This window comes from Leptonotus elevatus, chromosome 8 (assembly GCF_054856555.1).
Source record: "Leptonotus elevatus isolate MCC_2025b chromosome 8, RoL_Lele_1.0, whole genome shotgun sequence".
Taxonomy (NCBI): domain Eukaryota; kingdom Metazoa; phylum Chordata; class Actinopteri; order Syngnathiformes; family Syngnathidae; genus Leptonotus; species Leptonotus elevatus.
Genome location: NC_141246.1, coordinates 15,685,894 through 15,706,477, shown reverse-complemented (window position 1 = coordinate 15,706,477; position 20,584 = coordinate 15,685,894). Strand labels below are relative to the sequence as shown.

Here is a 20,584-nt window from a genome sequence, read left to right as displayed (position 1 = left end):
ATTATTTAATTATTTCTATAGTATATATTTAATGCATCGCTTTGAATCCCGCGCTTGCGCCATGTTTTTGTTTTTTTCATACTCGCAATGCATTGTGGTCCATATCAACATCGATGTTCACGACTTTTCAGAGTGCATTGAGGGTAACCACCTGCAGGTCCCACCTTTGGAAGGTAAGGAAGTTCTTTTTTTTCTTTTTTTCAGGTATCTATAGCAAAAAGATGGTGGCGAAACATGTCAGAATCCTGTAAGGTGCGGTGTGACCTATGTAATATAATTAGCAATTACTAGACTTACAGTTATATTACCAAAAAATTCATGTTGATGTGATCAAACTTTTTATTTTTATTTTTTGCATCTTATTTAAATTAGTAGTTGTTTTTTAAATTGAATGAATTCTATTTAGATGGCACTAAATAATACACACCATTTTATATTTCACAGAATATAAAGTTTAAAAAAGTGTTATCAACATTTTAATTTGTTTAAAAGTGACTGCAAAGACGTTTGCGATTGGGGGGAGATCACTTGCACCCCCCCCCCCCCCCCCGTGGCATTCTATGAATATTAACAGCAAAAAATGAGTGTTAGCACAGCATTCTGGGGAAGGCAACACCTTAAAAAGCCAGTCTGCTATCTTATTTTCTGTTTAGCTCCTTTCTCAAGCTATAAATTAAAATGAAGATGATGGATTTGTGGCTGCTCCTTGCTGGAATTTCTGGCAAAATGTGCGAAACATTTACCAAGGGAAGAATATTTCAATAAATACCCAATAAAGGTTTTTGTACACATTCACACCCTGAGCCAACTGAAAGTAAAATGTCACCAATATCACTACAGAAAAAAATATACCCTAATGGTGGAATATAGACTGTGTTTAAAAGTTTACAAGGGCCACACACACTCAAAACCCTGAATTACTGATTCTGAGCACGTGTGGGAAAATATATGAGTACAAATGAGATGCAGATGAATATCTACTGTTCACGTGAACAGAATTGTTGCTAACTTAAAGAAAAACTTGCAAAAGTACCAATGAATAAAAATATATTGAATATTCAAATTATATATTGAATATTCAAATATTCATTTTCCTTTGAGTTATTTCAGTGGCCATTACGTCTGTGTGTTTCGTTTTGGAACTGCTAACCTCAAGAACTTAAGTCAAGTGCAGTTGCAAATTTAAGCTTGAATCATTCGAGTAATAAAGAAAAGAGACTTATGAATAAAATAAGTCAACATTTTTTATTTATATCCGTGCAGTGAGATCCGGACAGATGGATGTGATGTAAGGACAAGCTGTGCTGTGATCTCACACTCCTACACACACACACACACACAAACGCACATGTTCAAAAACATAATTTAATTGCCATTTAAATAAAAGAGAGAAAGAGCTTGTAAAAGCATGAAGGAAATATGTCAACATGATAAGATTGAAAATATATTAACTCATTCACTGCCATTGACGGCTATAGACGTCAACAATTCATTTGAACTATTTATTTTAGTTGTAATTTTTTTCCCCACTATTCTTAACAAGAGTATGAAAACCTAGAAAAAAAATATTGTACATTTAGAACAGATATAAAATTTGAAATATTTCAAATAAATTTTTGACGTCCATAGCCGTCAATGGCAGTTAATGAGTTAAAATGGCAACAAACATACAAAAATATAATGTAACTATGTCTTCAACATTCAAAATGAATGTAGAATTCGTTGTAAAGTAACAGAAGATGTCATTGGTACACATGGTTGCACATTTTTAAAATAAAGCTATAAAATGTAAATGTTTTATTCTTGCACAGACAAAAGTCGCTACATCAGATACATTCATATTTCAAAATCACAAGACTTAATGTCATTTACTTACATACTACTAATAAAAATGACAATTATTCTTGTATGTGCCATAACAGTCAGTTCTGACACTCAAACATTTCTTATTGTTTCATTATAAGGATAGCACAATTCCTAAAATTGTCCCACAACAGCAAATAATGACAACGGGCACATGTCATAAAAATGTGTCACCTTCAACATTCCACCATGACAACGCCACAAATATGGATACATAGTGAATTCATATGGTGTTATGTCACAACTCAGTCAAACTGCAAGTGGCATTTTCCAACATTTTATGAACATTCTTGACCACAACCTAGAACACACGCACTCGCACGCACACAAGTCGATTATGGGATGTATTGAAGCATCACTGACTCCCGGTGGGGGGCGGGGGGGAAAGAAAAAAAAAAGCACACCAACATTCACTCCTCTCCCTCCAGTTCCCCTTTGACTGGTCGGCTGTCATGTTTCATGGCGTCGGTCTCCTTCAGAGCTCTGATGACCGGCAACCACGGCGACGGCAACTCGGGTCCTGTCCTCTTGACCTGGTTGAGGCGGCTGAGGGCGGCGTAAAGCCCGGAGTTGGTGTTGCCTTGGATGTCTGCTGGGTTCTGCTGCTCGCTGGAGAACATCTCCAGAGCGGCCGGAGTGCAGTGCCTCTCCTGTTCCCACAGAAACAACAGTGTGACTGACGCACATAGTCACAGTATTCCATTACAGTTACAGGAAAAAACATGTAATCAGATTACAGGTACATTTATTAAAAATGGGGATTACTTTGAGGGATTACAATTTCTACAATGAGAGAGAGTGCGAAAGAGGGCAAGAGAGAGATCGATCGATCTATCCATCCATCCATCCATGAGGTGTGGTTGCTTTCAGTGACAGTTGGAAAACAGCATATGGCCTTTAATCAATCAATTAATCAATCAATAGCCTACATGCTTTTGAATTACACAAGGATTTTTGCTATTAGTAGGCAAATAGCAAGGGCACATTGTAAAGAATATATATTGTGGTGATATTTATTTTTATTTTGTCTTCATGCGCATACTCAAAAGTAATCCAGTTACATTACTTTAATATGATGGTACTTGGATTACGTTACTAACTACATTTTTTAGCAGGTAACTTGTAACTGTAACAAATTACATTTTAAAAGTAACCCTCCCAACCCTGGTTATACAAAGGCTACAGTTCAAACTATTAAAATACTTGCATGTAGAGTTGCATATTGATTTTTTTTTATAATGAAAATCAAAAATGATCCTGGTATAGAAATATATTTCAATTGTCTCCTACAGAAAAAAATGGCAACAAAATCCAGCATCCTGGAATGGGTTGCGTTCGACCTTTGAGGTTCTACTGTATTAATAGGCAACTAGGCTAATTTTTATCCCCAATAAGCACCAAAAATTAGGCAGTTAAAGAGAGGCTACAAACCTTTGGAAATGTTTTAAACTAATTTTAAGGTGTATGCACCAGTGTTCATTTTGACTGTAAATTATACTGTGAGGAAAAAAAAATCTGTCACTCATATGTCATTAAGAAAGTATGCACGATGCATGAAATGCAATTACTGTTTTCAAACCATGTGAAAATTCTCCTCGCAAACCACCAATTCTCACAAAAATCCTGTATACTGAAATAACAGTGATCTTATCTCAATTTAGTTACAAAATGGAGTAGTGTAACTCAGTGTGAAATCTGGGCCAGTTTAGTTTATTTTCATGGCAGCCTCACCCGCATAGATCAGGAAAAGAAAATGGGAGAAGAGCTGACATAACTGTTTGCCAAAATGGCTAACTGTTGCTTCTGCCATCTAGTGGAAGAGTGTTTAAGTGTTCTGCCTGTCACTATACGTCACCAGCAAGATGAACGCGTTTCATTGGACAACAGATGCATCATCATTTATCAAACATGGTAACAGTGTTGGTCAATCCCTCTGAATCACTGTGCAAATCAAGTCATTGATAAAATTATTATGATTATCATCTTTTTTTTTAATTGTTTACAAAAATAGGCAGGGATGGGAAAAGTACTGACAGTCTCTACTTGAGTAAAAGTAAAAGTACTCACTCTAATAATTACTCAAGTAAAAGTTTTTTTTTTTTTTTAAGTACATATTCTGAAATGTACTAGACGAGTAAAAGTAAAAAGTATTTTCCCTGGATGTGTCATCCTATTCTAGCCAATTGCATGCCATGTCATAGCTTGACATAGAGCCAATCACAAGCTGGGATGTAAGGGACCGGGTGTAACGCTTCATATGATTGGCGGAGCCAGGAATCATTGACGGCTGCTTGTTCTTCCAGGTCTATTATTTGTAACAGATCAAAGTAAAAGGTAGTCTTGAAAATAAATACTCAGGAAAGTACAAAGTACTGAAAAAATTGTCAAATACAGGAACAAAGTATTTGTACTTTGTTACTTCCCATCTCTGAAAATAGGGCCCTTAAAATCCACCCCAAAAGCTGATGGATGAAAGTAATTGACAAAGGATATTTCCCCTATAATTATAATACGCAAAAAGTAGTTTCAGTTAGTTATCTCGTTTTTATTTATTAACTCATTCACTGCCAATGACGGCTATGGACGTCAAAAATTCATTTGAACTATTTCTATTAGTTTAACTTTTTTTCCCCACTCTGTTAACAAGAGTATAAAAACCTAGGAAAAAAATATTGTACATTTAGAACAGATATAAAATTTGTGATTAATCGTGAGTTAACTATTGAAGTCATGCAATTATTACAATTAAACAAAGTAATCGCCTGACACGATTTAAGGCAATACATTTTTTTTAGTGTAATTGAATCGCATGACTTCAATAGTTAACTCACAATTAATCATGAATTTTATATCTGTTCTAAATACATACAAATTTAAACTAATAGAAATATTTCAAATTAATTTTTGACGTCTATAGCCGTCAATGGCAGTAAATGAGTCCAAATGTTTTTTCTCCAGTCTTAGTTTGATAACAACCTGGCTCGTGGTTTAAGGTAGAGAATCGCCTGAGCTTCTCCAAGAGTCCTGAAACATCTCATAAGTATCATCCACCCTCACTCGTCTTTCATCTCGCATTATTCAAAGCAAAAATCAACCGTATCCGACAAAAAACGTCAAAGGTTCCCCATTCCTCCTTCCCTGCTGTCCCCTCATAGCTAAGCCTTTAATCACAGTTTAGTCACGCTCAGCCCTAATTAAAGACCCTTCCGATTCACAGACGGGCATCCCGGCCGCCGCCTGACCAGAAACTGAGCTCTTTCCCTCCCCCTCCTTCTTCTCTTTCCTCCTGCGAGAGAGCTTCTCCAACTAACATGCGTGGCGGGCGACGCTGCCTTGGTACACCATGCCCCCGAGGTGTCGTTAGGAGATAATGACTTTCCTGCTCCAGCGCGGAGAAAATTCTTCTCAAGTGACGGATGTGCCGGGAAACTTAGTGCCAGATGAGCCACATTCTGTGTTATACTGCTATAAAGTTCGCTTTGGACCGGACGACTTAATAAGCTACTCCCTTTTATGTTGTGTGTGTGTTCTGTACCTGAAGGATGAAACCCTGTGGGCAGGTAAGACGGTCGTACCACATGGCTTTGTACATGAGTAGCAGGAGGAGGCTGGTCAGGAAGGCCAACATGATGAGGATCAAGCCTGTGATCTGAGAACACACGTATGCATATACTGTATAGTTAAAAATCCCCAAAATGATCAATTGCCTGGTCAAGGTTGAACACTGCAAAAAAAAAGGAAAGTAGAAATTTTAAGAAAAAAATAGAGTAAAATAAGAAAATTATTACTTCAAATAAGCAAAATGTTTTGCCAACGGAACAAGAAAATTTTACTTAAATTTACCTGTAAGATTATGAAAAATAAGAAAATACTAAGAGCATATCAACCACAGCGGTCTTGAAAAAAGTATTTTAGACTAAAAAAAAAAAGTTATATTGGACTAAATAAATAATAATAATGATTAAAATACATTCACAATCATTTGGCCAACTTGGCCTCAGCGTCAAGCATGGAGGTCTCTCTCTCTTTTTTTTTTTATATATCTTTTTTTAATACTTGGTATGACCCAGCCAGATATTGAACCCACAACCTCCCAGTCTGAGGGTAGACACTCTACCACTAGACCACTAAGCTAGTACTATACTGGCCGGAAAGAAGAAAAATGAGCTTAGTAAATATAACAAAACCACAACTGATTTGAACAAGAAAAAAATGCTTACAATAAAGTGCTATATTGAACTTTTGTCTAATTATTTTCACACTTATATATTTTTTTCTATTTATCTTATTACTTGATTATGCAAAATCTTAAAATAAGAAATCTAATTTATGAAACCCCAGTTCAGGGCCTAAGATGTTGGTTAGCCATCTTAAAATGTGGGAAATGCTTGTTTTAAGCCTCGCAGTACTTAAAACTGTCTGTTAACACTCTTGACAATCTTATTTTAAGTAAAAATAACTCGTCAGATCAAAATAAGCAAATTTAGGTGAAATTTAAGAAATCATATCTTACTTAACATTTCAGTTTTTGCAGTGAACGCATTTTTATTTGACAAAGGGGAAGAACATATATTTTAGATGGATGAGGCAAAATAATGTACAAATTTTAGCTGGCTTTATAATGATGCACATGCAGCAAGTAGGAGGATTTTTTTTCTCGCTCCCTCTCTCTCGCGGCAAGTACCATCACACAACAGCGGGCGAGCCTACACCCAGCCTACGCCAATGCTCTTTTTTTCCCAAGGTGGATGTTATGTAAAATTTAACACTTGAGACACTGCTTGTGTTCACTGTCAGTAAAGATTGAATTGTAGGGCTGGGTTTTAAAAAAAAATCGAATATTCGATATTGAATCGATTTTCATTTTCAAGCCTGATATCGATTCAGAAGCCATTATTTGATTTAATCTCTTTTTCCCATAAATTCATAAGAAAATTTAATTTTAAAGAACAAAATGTTGTATCTATCTTTCTGTTGTATCTAATCGATTAAGGAAATTAGAACCGATACCCAGCCCTGTTAAATTGATCCCAAGATAACTTTCTCTTTTGATTCTTTTCATCATCATCAGTGACTCGTCGACGTCAAGGAGACTTTTATCACATTAGCTTTTGGCAAACGAGTGTACCTTGGCTCTGTCAGAGACGTCTTTGTACAAGTTGATGTTTAGCTTCTCAATGCCGGGGATGAACAACATCTTCTTCTTCTTCTTTTGCTGCTGCTGCTGCAGTTGGTAGTGAGTCGTCGTTTTCACAGTAACCTGAAACGGGGCGGGAAACAACTAACAAATAAAATAACCCGTATTTTCACCTAAATGTAGACTAGTTGTAATCGAAGAGTAGGTGTGATGCAACAGATTAGAGGGACGGTCGGAGCGAGATGCAATCTGCAATGTTGCGGTCTTGCTGCAACGTTATCAGCAGAGAAAAGAAAGGCGGGGCTTACCTTGTCCGCAAACGACTGCTGGAGCTGGCTGACCTCAAGCGGTGTGATGAGGGGGACGTTATCAAAGCCGTCATCTGCGGACGGCTGCTTCTCCATCTTATCAGACAGATTGGTGCCCAGCTTCACCATGACTGCACTGTTGCGGGCCGGACAGGCGACTCGGACTTACCAAGAGTTAGGTTACGAGTCCTTGATGAGAACGACAAACACAATTTAGATGCTACGGATGGCTACAATAAATTCCTTTATCACTTTTATCAGAAAGTAAACATGAAGAGAGAAAAAAAAAAGTAGGTTTTATTTGCTATAACTTTTGCAATATCATAGAGTCGTAGACCAATGGTGGGCAAACTCTTTTTGCTATATTGCATTTTTGACATGTGTGGCACGTCATTTTTCAATGAGATTAAAAAAATACTTAAAATGTGCATGTGAAAGAAAAAAAATACATGTTTTTAATATTATTTAGCTGTTATTCTCAACTGGTGGGTCGGACTTAGGACCCAAAAGTGGGTCGTGGGCCCATCTTGGGTGGGTTTCGGACAATGTATTTTTTCCTACATACAATATTGGCTAAGCATCAGAAAACGTTGCTCTGTAAACAAATACAGCCGTTGACTGGCATATGTCATAGCTAGCATTATTTTTATTTTTTTTAGCACAGTGCTTCTCAATTATTTTTCGTTATGCTTCCCACCCCCAAGAAGAAGAAACTTTTTCACGACCCCCAAACTGTTCCCCGCAACTCTAAATAGTACCATTCGTTTAAAAAAATTGCTGTTAGTACACCTGTGCAGAGGTGCTAATACTCCTTGTGTGCTCGCTGACCATGAAAGTACCACTGCCACCTACTGTAGTGGATGTGCAATTACACTTCATACTAGTAAGACGACAAAAAAAAAAAAAAAACTGCCTCTGAGGTCGCATGCGCCCTCCTGGCATCTAACCATGCTGCCCCTTACATATTTATTTTATTAAAAAATGATTTAATAAAATAAACAAATTCACCCATCTCTTACTCCTACCGTTGATTCTCACAAGTTAAATTTAGTCTCTTGTTCTGTACATATTATCGGTTCATTATTCAATCACTCAGTAGGCTGTAGAAACGTAAGGATTAAGCGTATGTAAAGAATTAGTATTGTTCTAGTGTCTACCCTTTCCAGATACATTATAAGTTTGAGACTTTTAGGCATCATCTCAAACCTGCAGGGACTACAACCTTCGAGGACCAGGATTGGGGAAGCCTGAACTAAACAATTTCAACATCTAAGAACTAAAGGGGATGTTTTCATCATGTTTGGGTTATTTGGCTAAATCAGTCACCTCTCTGTAAGACGGCAATACATAATTCCAATTATAATAATAATAAAAAAAAATAGGGGCATGGTACAAAAGTTGAGCTTTTTCCTGTCAATGAGGTCATTGGATTGAAAAAAAAAATGCTATGATTCATCTGCCGGTTTCATTCAACGTTCAGTCTTCACTGTTTAATTTGGTTCTCATTGATGCCATCTCTATCTCTCTCACTTTAAACAAGTGATCATCCAACTGTGGCAGAAAGGGGTAATGAGTCATTCCGAGGTCATTCGCACAGCGTAATCATGAAGAGTCCACTGCTGCGCTGACTCACCGGTGACACAACACCACGGATGCACATGAAGTAATTTTTTTTAAAGGCAAAAATATACTGTGAGATGATTTTGTGGTTAGATAAAAATAATCCAATCACATGCAGTTATGCGGAAGCGAGACCATTACTCAAGTACATGCAATGTTCTCAGGGTGTGGGTGGAGGAAAGTGTGAGAGCGATGAATCATCCTGATGAGCATCTGTGATTAGCAAAAAAGCCTCGAAAAAACACTCCACATTCACACATGTGAAAACATATCAGCCAAATAGAATGGCTGCAAATTATATCAAATTCCATTTTGAGATCAGGTGCATTTCTGTACGCACGATTTATTGAGATAACACTTATTTGGTAAATGGACATGAACATCATAGATCATGTTAGAATCATCACAACCATTTCATCAGTTAATTTAGTAAGCATTCTATTGATAGTTTTGAATTGATTGTTGGTTAACTCCTTCACTGCCATTGACGGCTATAGACGTCAAAAATTCCTTTGAATTATTTCTATTAGTTTCACATTTGTTTCCACTTTTGTTAACAAGATGAAAACATTAAAAAAGTATTGTACATTTAGAACAGATATAAAATTTGTGATTAATCGTGAGTTAACTATTGAAGTCAATAGCAAAAAAAATTTTTAATCATCTGACGTCCCTAATTTTTTAATAATATTTTCTTTTTTTTAATTAGGGGCATCAGGTGATTACAATTTTTAATTGTAATTAATCACATGACAACTAGTTAACTAAAGATTAATCACGAATTTTTGTTCTAAATGTACAATACATTTTAGGTTTTCATACTCTTGTTAATAAAAGTAGAGAAAAATGTGAAACTAGTAGAAATGGTTCAAATGAATTTTTGACGTCTATTGTCGTCAATGGCAGTGAATGAGTTAAAAACAACTGAGGCAAACGCAGTGCAGTGCACTACCGGGTACAACCTGCAGAGGCACAGCGGATTCAATTTGTGGTCGAAAGAAAAAGAATATGAGGTGACTTATGAGAAGATGAAATAAAAGTATACACACATTTGAATAAGCAACAGTTAAATGCACTAAGAAACACTTTGAAAACACACACAAAATTGCCTGTGTGCCTTTATGAGGACGGGCCTGGTGGCGAGTGTGAGCTGTGGCATACAGCAGCTTCTGTGCGACTGCACGCATTGCGTTTGGGTTTTAATCTTCTCTCCACTTTCACTACACGGCTGAAAAGTGCACCGGTGACTCTAGCTCTCCTTCCCCACATGGGAGGGCATTACAGTAAGTAAAAACTAATTTACAAAAGCAATCACTTAAAATCTGCATTCAGCAGTGGTACGAACGATGAACCGCAATATAGCAGGGGAACACTGTACTTTACATCCATTTGATGGAAATTCATTTGGACATCATTATTGAGCTCAATACATCACCGGCACAGAAACGGGACTTAAAAAAAAAGCAATTAACCGACAACTTGACCGATACATTTTCCCCTATATTGGATAAAATAAATATTGAAACACCATCTTTGGTTTTGTACGCTTCTCAAGTTTAGGTTGACTGCCCATGCAAATGTCAACTTGCTGCATTGAAGCTACATGATCAAACAAAAGAGGTGCAGTCAGACAAAAGAGCATCAATACAACAGCACACCCACTGGACATGTTAAACTGATTAAAAAAAAATAAAAAATAAAAGACAGCTAAATATATGACGATGCAGCTCCTCTAACATATATGGTGGGATCACTATCTTATGCAGCCAACATTGAAATAAAGACAATCAATACCAACAATGGTCCAGCGTGTCACAGACGAGGTAAATGATGACCTGCACTGATCAATGACAAACACATTCGTCCACAGCCACATTGTAGCAGCTCAGCGTCAAATGTTCTACCTCGGAACGCAAGCTGCTGCAGTCAGGAAAAGAGAGAATGAACTTACTGCGGATGTCTCTGCGCTGTGGCCAAGCGGAGGTGATCGCACTCCACGGATGCTGCCGGGGCTGTGAAAGATGGTTGCCGTGGTGATGTGTTGTGACCGCACTGCGCATGTCGCCCAGCTTGCGGCAGCTTCCGGAAGTTGAATATGAACCCGTGAGAATCATCTAGTGGCAAGTCGGAGATGGTGTGCGGTGTTTTATTCAAATATTAGAAGCATTTATAGATTTGGTGAGAATATCAAAGTAAGCACATGCCCATATTTGGAAGTCAATGACAATTGACTGGAGCAGTGATTTAATTCATGATGACCAAATGACACACATCAGTATCATGGTTTGTGTCACATGAACTGTGTCGCTTAAGTAGAATTATTTTATGGATAACATTCAGACTATACTCAACAATTAAAACACAACAAAAAACGTTTTAATGAAATAGCCACCACCAACTATAGGCTTACTTAACTGCCGTTGACGGCTATAGACGTCAGAAAATTCATTTTCAATTCTGAGGGAAAAAAAGGAAAAAAATAAATAATTTTTTAATCATTTCTATTAGTTTAACATTTTTTCCACTTTTGTTAACAAGAGTATGAAAACCTAGAACTATTAAAGTCATGCGATTAATTACAATTAAAAATCTTAATCACCTGATGCAATTAGAAAAAAAAAGAAAAGATTATTTAAAAATTAGGGGCGTCAGGCGATTAATTTTTTTTTATTGTAATTAATCGCATGACTTCACTAGTTAACTCAAATTTTACATCTGTTCTTAATGTACAATTTTAAAAATTTCTAGGTTTTCATAATCTTGTTAACAAAAGTGGGAAAAAAATGTTAATCTAATAGAAATAGTTCAAATGAATTTTTGACGTCTATAGCCGTCAATGGCAGTGAATGAGTTAAGAGACCCATAGATAAATATAATTAAGCTAATTAGTTACTAGCTAGTTGTAACAAAGATAACTAGTTACTACCAAGATGATAGCAATTGCTAGCTCGCTAGTTACAATAAAGCCAACTACCGGTAGTAACCAGCTTGCTGGTTATTAGTCATATAATGTTACAAATATTATACAAATCTGAAAGTGTCACCTCTGACAACAACACTTGTCACGGCTCACTTAGCCGCATGGTTAAGATCGAAGTCTCATGCTACCTTGGATGTAGAAAAGTTTAAAGTGTTTCAAGGAAAAGATAACTAGAGTTACTCTGATGACAATTGTCAATGTGAAATGTGCAAAAAAGTTAAGTCCCGATTGTCATGCTAAATAGGGCCCGACTATTATGAATTTTTTAAACCTAATTTTGGGCAGAAATAAGTACATAAGTGATTACCGATTATTTGGCCAATTAATTTTGAAACTATAATGAAGGGGGGGGGGGGGGTTCTTACCCCCATTGCGTTTCAATGGGTGACATTTTTATGTGGATTTTTGCTGTTTATGGGTCGGCCTGGTCCCTATTACTTGCGAATATTGGGAATCAACTGTAAATATATTGCTTATTAAAAAAATAAAATAATTTAATATAAATTTGTGTGTTTGTGATACCAGCAGTTGAATGTGTCATATTTAACACATTTACTGTATAATTAATTTATAGAGTATGTTTTTATAATTCATAATATTGCTCATCTAAGGTTTGCTTGTAAAGTTGTTAAAACGTATTTTATTTTGAATGACAAGTCCATAGAAAGACTTTACCAACACATTTAATTTTACAGACTCGAACCCAGGATCTCTAAACCGTGAGGTGGATGGGTTAACCGTTCACTCACCGTGGCGCCCAACACATTTTAATATCCAGTGTTTGAGGATACATGGTTTAGATTCCTGTGTAATAAATAATGACGGCAATGTTACTTGTGTACAACTGTTGCAAATGGTCAGAGTGCATAATCAATGAGCCGATTAATTGGTCGGCCCCCAATAAAACTTGAAGCCTATTTTGTTGGATTCTTTGAACCCCAAAATGTATACTTTAACATCAAATTTGCCATGATAAGGATAACAGAAGCAAAGGCTATAGAGTATTTTGGGTGAATTGGCGGACATTTTTTTGGGATGGGGGAGTCTATTGCGAACCTATAGTACCGCAAATTGCACTTTTTGAAACTTTTATTTTGTTGACAATGTCTGAGCATTTTCCTTTTTTCTTAACTGTGACTTCCGAAATTCTTTCATCTTTTCCACTGAGGTTCTGGAAATCATGTGTAATGTTAAGTGGTAATTGAGAAGAAAACTCCTTTAAAGTTGGGCAAAAGGTCAAAGGCTAGTAATCCCTTCATATTTGCCTTTGGACCTAGGAACAGATATGAATTGACCTCAGTGACCTACGGAATCTTCAAACATTTTAGTATCAGTGACATACCACCACAGAAAGCACACCGAAGGTTTTTTCTTTTATGCACGACGATCCAGATGAGCTCACTGGAAGATTGTAACGGGGAGCTTGAAGCATATGAAGATGTAACGTCTGCAAACGAGAGAAAAGAGCTTTAAGTACGTGTGACACAAGTTTGCTTAAGGGAGCTTTGAGAGGGAGTGGACAAAAGCTGTAGATTTAGCTCAACGTTTTCATGGGGACAAAGGACCCATGCCGGTTCCCTCTTTGGCCATGCATGACTGTAAGAATTCATTCGGCCTTTAGGAAAGCACTCGTCCAAAAATCTCAAGCCCCACTGCATGCCACCTCCCCCTCTCCCAAACCATCAACTGAGGCTACATTTATTATTTTGACCTTTTCTTGGCAGGGGAGTGTTGATTAGTTGCCTTGGCTTACACAGAGACAGAGGTGTTATCGTCAAATTGTGAGAGAGTGACGGGGGGGGGGGGGGGGGTATAAGCACTGGAATAACAATCAATTAGCCTGCAGAGCAGACACTGTGAAATTATGTATTCATTTGTATCATTGAGTTTTCAATAATCATTTGCATATTCCTGATAAGTCTGCTTTTTTTGTATAGTTTACAAAATTGGTTAAAATTTGGTAATAAATTTGTTGGTTTTATTTTCCACCTAAATTGTGAAACCAACTGACTGCTGTTGTGTTACATCAAAGGCATTATATGCATATATTGATCAAATTAATTTGCAGTTAGTCAGACTGATTATTTTATAAAGTTATTTTAGAGTCTTTGGAACAATACTGTGTTTTACTTTAGATCGAAAACAGTTTGCCTACTTCTTTTTGGGGGGGGGGGCAGTCGTGCCTACTCTATTTAGATTAGAAGAGAATAAGCATTTGATTTGTCCAACATTGGGGACACTTGGGTTATTCCAGCAGCGAGTGGATTGGATAGCAGCAGGAGCAGCAGACAAAGGACACGAAAACATTACAAGAAAACAATAATAATAATAATAGGTTAACTCATTCACAGCCAACAAAAGTGGGGAACATGTTAAACTAATAGAAATAGCCGTCAATGGCAGTGAATGAGTTAATTGTCATTTTTAAAGTTGACACAAGGGGGATATGAATTTTATTTGGCATTGTGCTATAATTACACACTTGCAGTTGAGGTTTTGCTGAACATCTTGGAGAACGCTACTGTTATTGTCACACTAATTAATTTAGAAAATACTTTTCGTAATATTTTCAACATTGTGAAAAAAAATCTTTGTGATAAAAAAAAAATACACTATACTAATACACTTTTCATGCAAAATGGAGTGACGTAAAATCAAATACAGTGCTTTAAAAATTTTTTACAGAACAGTCATTAAATGAGAATGTTAAAATTCAATTGTCCATGGTTGTCATTTATTCCCGCATATAAATAATAAAACTTCCATCCATCCCTCCCTCCCTCTATTTTCGGAACCACTTATTCCTTGTTAACTTGAAATACATTACGCCAAAATGTATTTAGATTTGATGTCATAAAACCCAACGCTATAAATAAAAATGAAGGGATCAAGGGGTCTTTGATGAGCGTTCGAATGCAAATGCAGAGCAATTAATATTTTTCTTGAGTGTGTCTGTCTTGTAGAACTCACCTTACATGGAAGGTGCATGCATGAATGTCGTCCAACTCTCACGCGTTTCTAAGTCAATTTTTTACCAAGGGCGCCACCACGCGGGTAAATGACCACACTACAGTGCTGCTACTAAACTGGACCTGGAAGACAAATATTCAGTCACAGCTAATTTGAAGAGGTGACGCAAGAAGAAATACGGTTCCTACTTGTGAAGTTAGAAAAAAAAAGTACTCACACAAAAAAAGAGAGAGAGCAATGATGATGGCATGTTGAATTGGTAAGATTACCGAATGAACAATACTGAGCTTTCTCAGAAGAAAAAAAAAGTACTTAAATTTACTTATGTACAAAAGTATTTTTTTTAATGCATATGTGACTATACACTACAGTAATGCCTGTTTTTTAAACTTGGCTTGTCCCCCAATTTTTATGCACACAATAGTTTCACTCTTTTTTTAAATGATAAAGAAACGCCACTTTGATACAAAGAAAAGTAGTCAATGCGCATCTTATATAACAGTGTAAATGAATTGTTCCCTCGAAAAAACTAAAAATAGAGGCCATTAATAGTTCAACTGTGGCTTGCATGCTCTACTAGTCACGGCATTCTGACGAGTTTGTGGAATTAAAATTACCGGTAAGTAGAAAATAAATTCCAACATTTTTATCCATCCATCTAGGTGACTGCTATTTTGACCCTTGCTGTCGCCTGAAAATGGCATCACAGTGAGTTTGTGAACGTGAAGGCTCACCTGCTTTTTGGGTTTGGTCATGTGACGTCACGGCCGCAAGATGAACCCTTAATGTCATTTTCAGTCGACAGCCAAGGGCAAAATAGGCACTCCCTAAGATGCATAAAACTGGTAGATGTTGCTGTTTAATTAATATTCCACAAATACACATTTAATCCAAATACTGTTTAGACAAGTGGAAAATTTCCATGTCTCCCCAACCAACACAGCTGAGGATCGTTATCAGGCTTCACGCAGAGCTTGATGATTAGCTGATCATTTGAAACACCTGTGGGGGAAAAAACATCTATATTGATTATTGAACATTTTTAATTACATCTGGAACGTTTTTAAGCTTGAGCAATCATTGTTTTGGAGGTTTGAGTGCTTAGAAGAGAGGTAAGCAAGTTGTTTTTAAAACCTTTATTGTCTTCCAAACAATTTTAAAACAAAATGTAAAGACTGGTTAGATATTTACAAAACACATTTGAAGATGATGTTAAAATCAACAGGACAATATTGGTCATAATGTCATAGCAAATATATGTATTCAAAAATATACTTTTTTTTTTAAGAAACCATTGATCCCACGGTCTTCATTTGCTGGATTCAGACTGACGTCCCTCGATTTCTGGAATTGACAGAACATTGAAGTTGAAAAAAATATATAAACCAAAATACAGTGGTGCGTTGACTATTGATTGACCAAACATAAGATTTTCTAGATGATAAAAACCAAGCGGGGTTACCGTATATGCCATGGTAGGGAGTAAAAAATGTGTTGCAATCGTGAGAAGAGTTTAGTGAGTTCAGTTCATAGTGTGACTGACGAAACGGCATCTTGACTTTCAATCCATGCTATGCAGTTAGTCAGCGTGACCTCATGGTCCGTTCATTAGCTGTGTAATGCTAAATAAAGTATTTAAACATCAAAAGCCTTTTTTCTGAGTCTTTTTTTGGGTCATTTTATAGAACCTTGTTTTTTATTGTTATTGATGTATTTTTTAATATATTTTTTTAATTAATTAAAACACTTTTAACGTTTATCCTCACTAGAGTGCTTTGGCTTTTGAACGTGGTCACGGGACAAATGAACTCTTAAGTCAAGACACCACTGTTTTCCACAAAAGACAAGCATGCGTTTTATGTGTCGTCTTGTGTGCAAAAAAATGGGCACATACTCGGGATCTCATAAGGCCAAACGTCATTACAAGCAGGGCACCGAGGCTCAGTCGCTCCCCGGAAGAATCTCGCCACGCATGGGTTGTGTATTTTTACGCCACATGTCGGATTCTCACAGATTTGGCTCTGAAAAATGAAATTAAAGGACTTGTTTACTTGTCGGTTTGACACAAAAACATCAAGATTGCTTTAAAGACTTTTTCTAGAAGATGTTTTTGGGAGGAGTGGACCTGGAAGGCAATGTTGCGACAGATGCGGCACATTTTAACCTGGTCCTGATACATAGTGCGAATGTATTGATCCATCTCGATGATACATCTGGTGGATAAGCAGTATTCACCCTCTTTCTGCACAGAATAATGACAAAAAATTGTATTTCTATTTTTAGTTGACATTATTTACATGATTAACACAAACTTATTACAAATATGAATCAAAAAGCCTTTTGCCCAAGAAATGTTAAGTGATCAATATAATACCCTACAGATTTTTATTCTGGCAATCTGTGACGCAATAAAAAGTTACCTGCGACCGAGGTCTTAATTATTTTTTTATTGTTATTTTAAAGGGCAAGTCATCCCAACAATAAATAAATAATATGGTATTCTGGTTGATATTGTGTTAGTGGAATATGAGTTAAGCAGCATAATCCAGCCATTTTATCCATCTCATGACATCACTGTTGCTCAGGGCTCAGGCGACGACCAATCACAGCTCACCTGTTTTCTGAATCTGAGACCCGAGCAACATTGATGTCATCTTCAGTCGAAAGCAAGTGGCAAAATGGCCGCCCCCTGAGATGGATAAAAACGGCTGAATTTTGCTTCATAACACATTTTCCACAAATGTAATAATAATCAGAATGTCATATTTAGACTAGTGAGATCACATATAACATATTATTGTCAAGAAATGTTTAAGGTTGACTTCCACTTTAAGAAAATAATTTGATGATGATGTAGTAAAGTGTAAGGCAGCACTATGAACAAGTTGTTAGCATGTCTGCCTCACACTTTGTTTGGGGTTTGAATCTTTGTACTGGATGTAAAATGTCAACACGCCCCTTTCGAATGCCAATTTATGGTGTATATAAACAGATCAAGATAAACACAACTTTTTCCCCCACCATTAATGTGATCTACAACCTGCAAAACTCAACTGAAATTTTCTTTAATCTTTAAGGAAAGGGAGAGTAAAACCGCTAATACGCTACCTTATTCTGTTATTAAAAATATATATATTTACCTCTGTGAGCCAATTGTCTCGCACAAGTCGATTGAGCAGCAGTTCTGTGTCTTTCTTCTTTGTTTTTCTGGTCAGGGTGATGGCGCAATTGAGAATTTCAGTGGAGTAGGCCCTGCCGGTGTCCGAGTCCACGACCAGGTCCATCTTAACATGAATAGTGCGCACACAAAACGTTCACAGTGGGTTTTTGTTCATCTTTGTTGCTTTGGTTAGAATTCATAAAACATATTGTAGGGAAGTGTCCAAAGATGCCAGTCTACATAACTGAACGCACTATTTTCCGGAAGATCTCCAGTTCATGATCGGCGTAGTCAGACGTCATTCTGGTGACATCCGTTTCAATCATGTTGACCTGGGCAGCAGTCACATCACAGTAATTAATAACAATCCTGCAAGATAATGTCACCAACTGTAACATTTTCACTCCAACATACATGAATTACTGCTGAATTGTGAACTCTTAACTTGCCGTATAAAGTGGAGCCTTTATATTCCATAGCCCTTGAGGGCCCAAGATGTTGTTGTTGTTTTTTTGTTGTTTTTAAAGCTAATGATCAGTGATAAGTGGTGGGGTTCATAGCTGTTTAGGTACAAACACATTTACAGAAGTCTTGAAACTGGGCTACTTTTTTTTTTAGAACCGCAAAGGAGGAAGCACCAGAAAAGACGAATAGAGTAGAGCCCGGTGGATTTGTTGGTGGAGGCGGGGCTAATTGCAGAGTAGAGTAGAATAGAGTAAATAACAGCGGTGGAAATAAGGCTTAAGAGTAGACAGTGGTGTCCAAACTCGGTCCTCAGAGAGACTACCCGGTGAGCGGGAGCGGCGAGCAAGAACTCAATGGAGAAGCTAACAAGAGTGGCTAACACAAACTAGCTGGAGCAGCTAACAAAAGCAGCTAGCAGAAGAATCTAGCAAAAGCAAAGCAGAGGGAGACAAGCATCCTAATACTGTTTTCACGCACAAGAGGCGGAGGCTAACTATGTTAGCGAAGTTCTTCTCCTTCGGGTATCGGTAGCAGAAAGATGGCGGTGAAACATGGCAGTGGTGCAACCTATGTAATATAGCTAGCGATTACTAGACCTGCACGATTATGTAAAAGAATGTATGTTTATGTGATAGAATTTATTTTGGGGGTTATTTTTGGAATTAATTAAGTTTTCTTTTAAATTAAGAAATTATTAGTTCACCAATTGATGGCGCTAAATAATACACACGGCCTCTTTAAGCAAATTCAGCAATTTTCATCATAGACATTTTTTATTCAATAAGAAAATCAATATTAAATCACAGATCAGAGAACCTAAATTGAAAAGTGTCATTTTTGATCATTGTTTGTTACTCTTCATGATGCAGCTGAGGCCCTGCCTCCCCTGATTGCATGTTTGCATTGCATGTTTGCACTCAATATAAAAAAAAAAATGGTCAAATTTCTTGTGCTCAACCTACACAGGTTCCACTGCAGTTTGTGATCTGAAAGGCTATTAAGAATTACAATACTCTTAAACATGTTTAGGAAAGATGGCAGACCACATACGGATGATGATGCGACATCACTTACCAAAGCATAGTGCTGCAAACCGCTGTCTTCACACATCCCTTTTCTAATTTGCATGAACATGGGCTCCAGATTAGAGTTGATCGTATCAATAAAGTCATCAAGACGGTTTGGGGAATAAGATGCTGAAAACGAAACAAAATATAAATATCCACATTGTTCATCTGCCTTTCATGATTATGTAAGTGCATTAAGAGTAATGCATCGAAAGGCCGTACGTGCCATCACGTGTTAGCATTAGCAATGTTCGTTTATACAGTCATGTGTTAGCATTAACAATGTTCGTTTATGCAGTAACTCACTATTATGTGTTGTACAGCAATGGCGATGAAGTTGCTTTGCACTTGGTTCATCAACAATGCCACTGCGCATCAGCGCCTGCAGGAATCTTCTGTGGCTGTCGTCCATCTGGTGGCACGGTTCTTAAAATTCGAAGAGAAATACTGTTAAGGCCAGTTGTAATGTTTGCTAGTTACAAATGAACGGTGTAACATAACGTGCTTACCAGGATGGAACTTATTTCGTTTGATAACGCCAGCCCCAGTTAACCATGACACTGTGCGTTCTTACGCACATTAAAATGTTATACCGTTGCTATGGGACGTCTTTTTTCAAATTATTCGTATCATGTGCATTCTTACGCACATTAAAATGTTATGCCGTGCTATAGGACGTCTTTTTCAAATTATTCTTATCAGTATTTTTGAAGGGGGAAAAAAACACATTACCAACTTTAAATCAGCTCCTCGACTTCCGCGCTCTTTCGCCTTCGTCTTTTACGCCGAGCCCGCAGTAGCTACTAGCTACAAATTCTTTAATGGCGTCACCTGCTGCTCCGGAGGAGACATCGTGGAAAATAGAGACGAGGTGCTGCCTTCAAATCAGAAAACCAATACATATCACGTTCTAACTTATCACTGTAGTAGGTTAAAATGGTAAAAAGTGTAGTTTCCGCTATTGTTTCATGAACATGTTTTATTGGTTGTACACTACACAACGTCCCAAATTCA

At 37.1% G+C, this 20,584-nt stretch overlaps 2 protein-coding genes across 6 annotated transcripts; both read right to left on the bottom strand.

The window, feature by feature from the left end:
* Positions 1-1,226: 1,226 nt before the first annotated feature.
* Positions 1,227-11,029, bottom strand: caly (calcyon neuron-specific vesicular protein). 2 transcript variants are annotated; one of them, XM_086083999.1, is made up of 5 exons: positions 10,880-11,029; positions 7,309-7,497; positions 6,992-7,123; positions 5,399-5,512; positions 1,227-2,513 (listed from the first exon to the last, which is right to left on the bottom strand). In XM_086083999.1, the coding sequence occupies exons 2-5, from the start codon at positions 7,435-7,437 to the stop codon at positions 2,274-2,276; spliced, it is 615 nt and encodes a 204-aa protein (XP_085940125.1). In that variant the 5' UTR covers positions 7,438-7,497; positions 10,880-11,029; the 3' UTR covers positions 1,227-2,273. The 2 variants fall into 2 exon arrangements, with proteins under 2 accessions (XP_085940125.1, XP_085940126.1); XM_086084000.1 differs by having other exon boundaries at positions 10,833-10,886.
* Positions 11,030-15,999: 4,970 nt separating this feature from the next.
* nsmce1 (NSE1 component of SMC5/6 complex) lies at positions 16,000-20,385 on the bottom strand. Of its 4 annotated transcripts, none has more exons than XM_086082110.1 (8): positions 20,303-20,385; positions 19,877-19,996; positions 19,578-19,699; positions 18,293-18,370; positions 18,019-18,162; positions 17,004-17,120; positions 16,773-16,899; positions 16,000-16,222 (listed from the first exon to the last, which is right to left on the bottom strand). In XM_086082110.1, the coding sequence occupies exons 2-8, from the start codon at positions 19,980-19,982 to the stop codon at positions 16,188-16,190; spliced, it is 729 nt and encodes a 242-aa protein (XP_085938236.1). In that variant the 5' UTR covers positions 19,983-19,996; positions 20,303-20,385; the 3' UTR covers positions 16,000-16,187. The 4 variants fall into 4 exon arrangements, with proteins under 4 accessions (XP_085938236.1, XP_085938237.1, XP_085938235.1 ...); XM_086082111.1 differs by having other exon boundaries at positions 19,892-19,996; positions 20,080-20,380; XM_086082109.1 differs by having other exon boundaries at positions 20,080-20,379.
* Between the last annotated feature and the right edge of the window lie 199 nt (positions 20,386-20,584).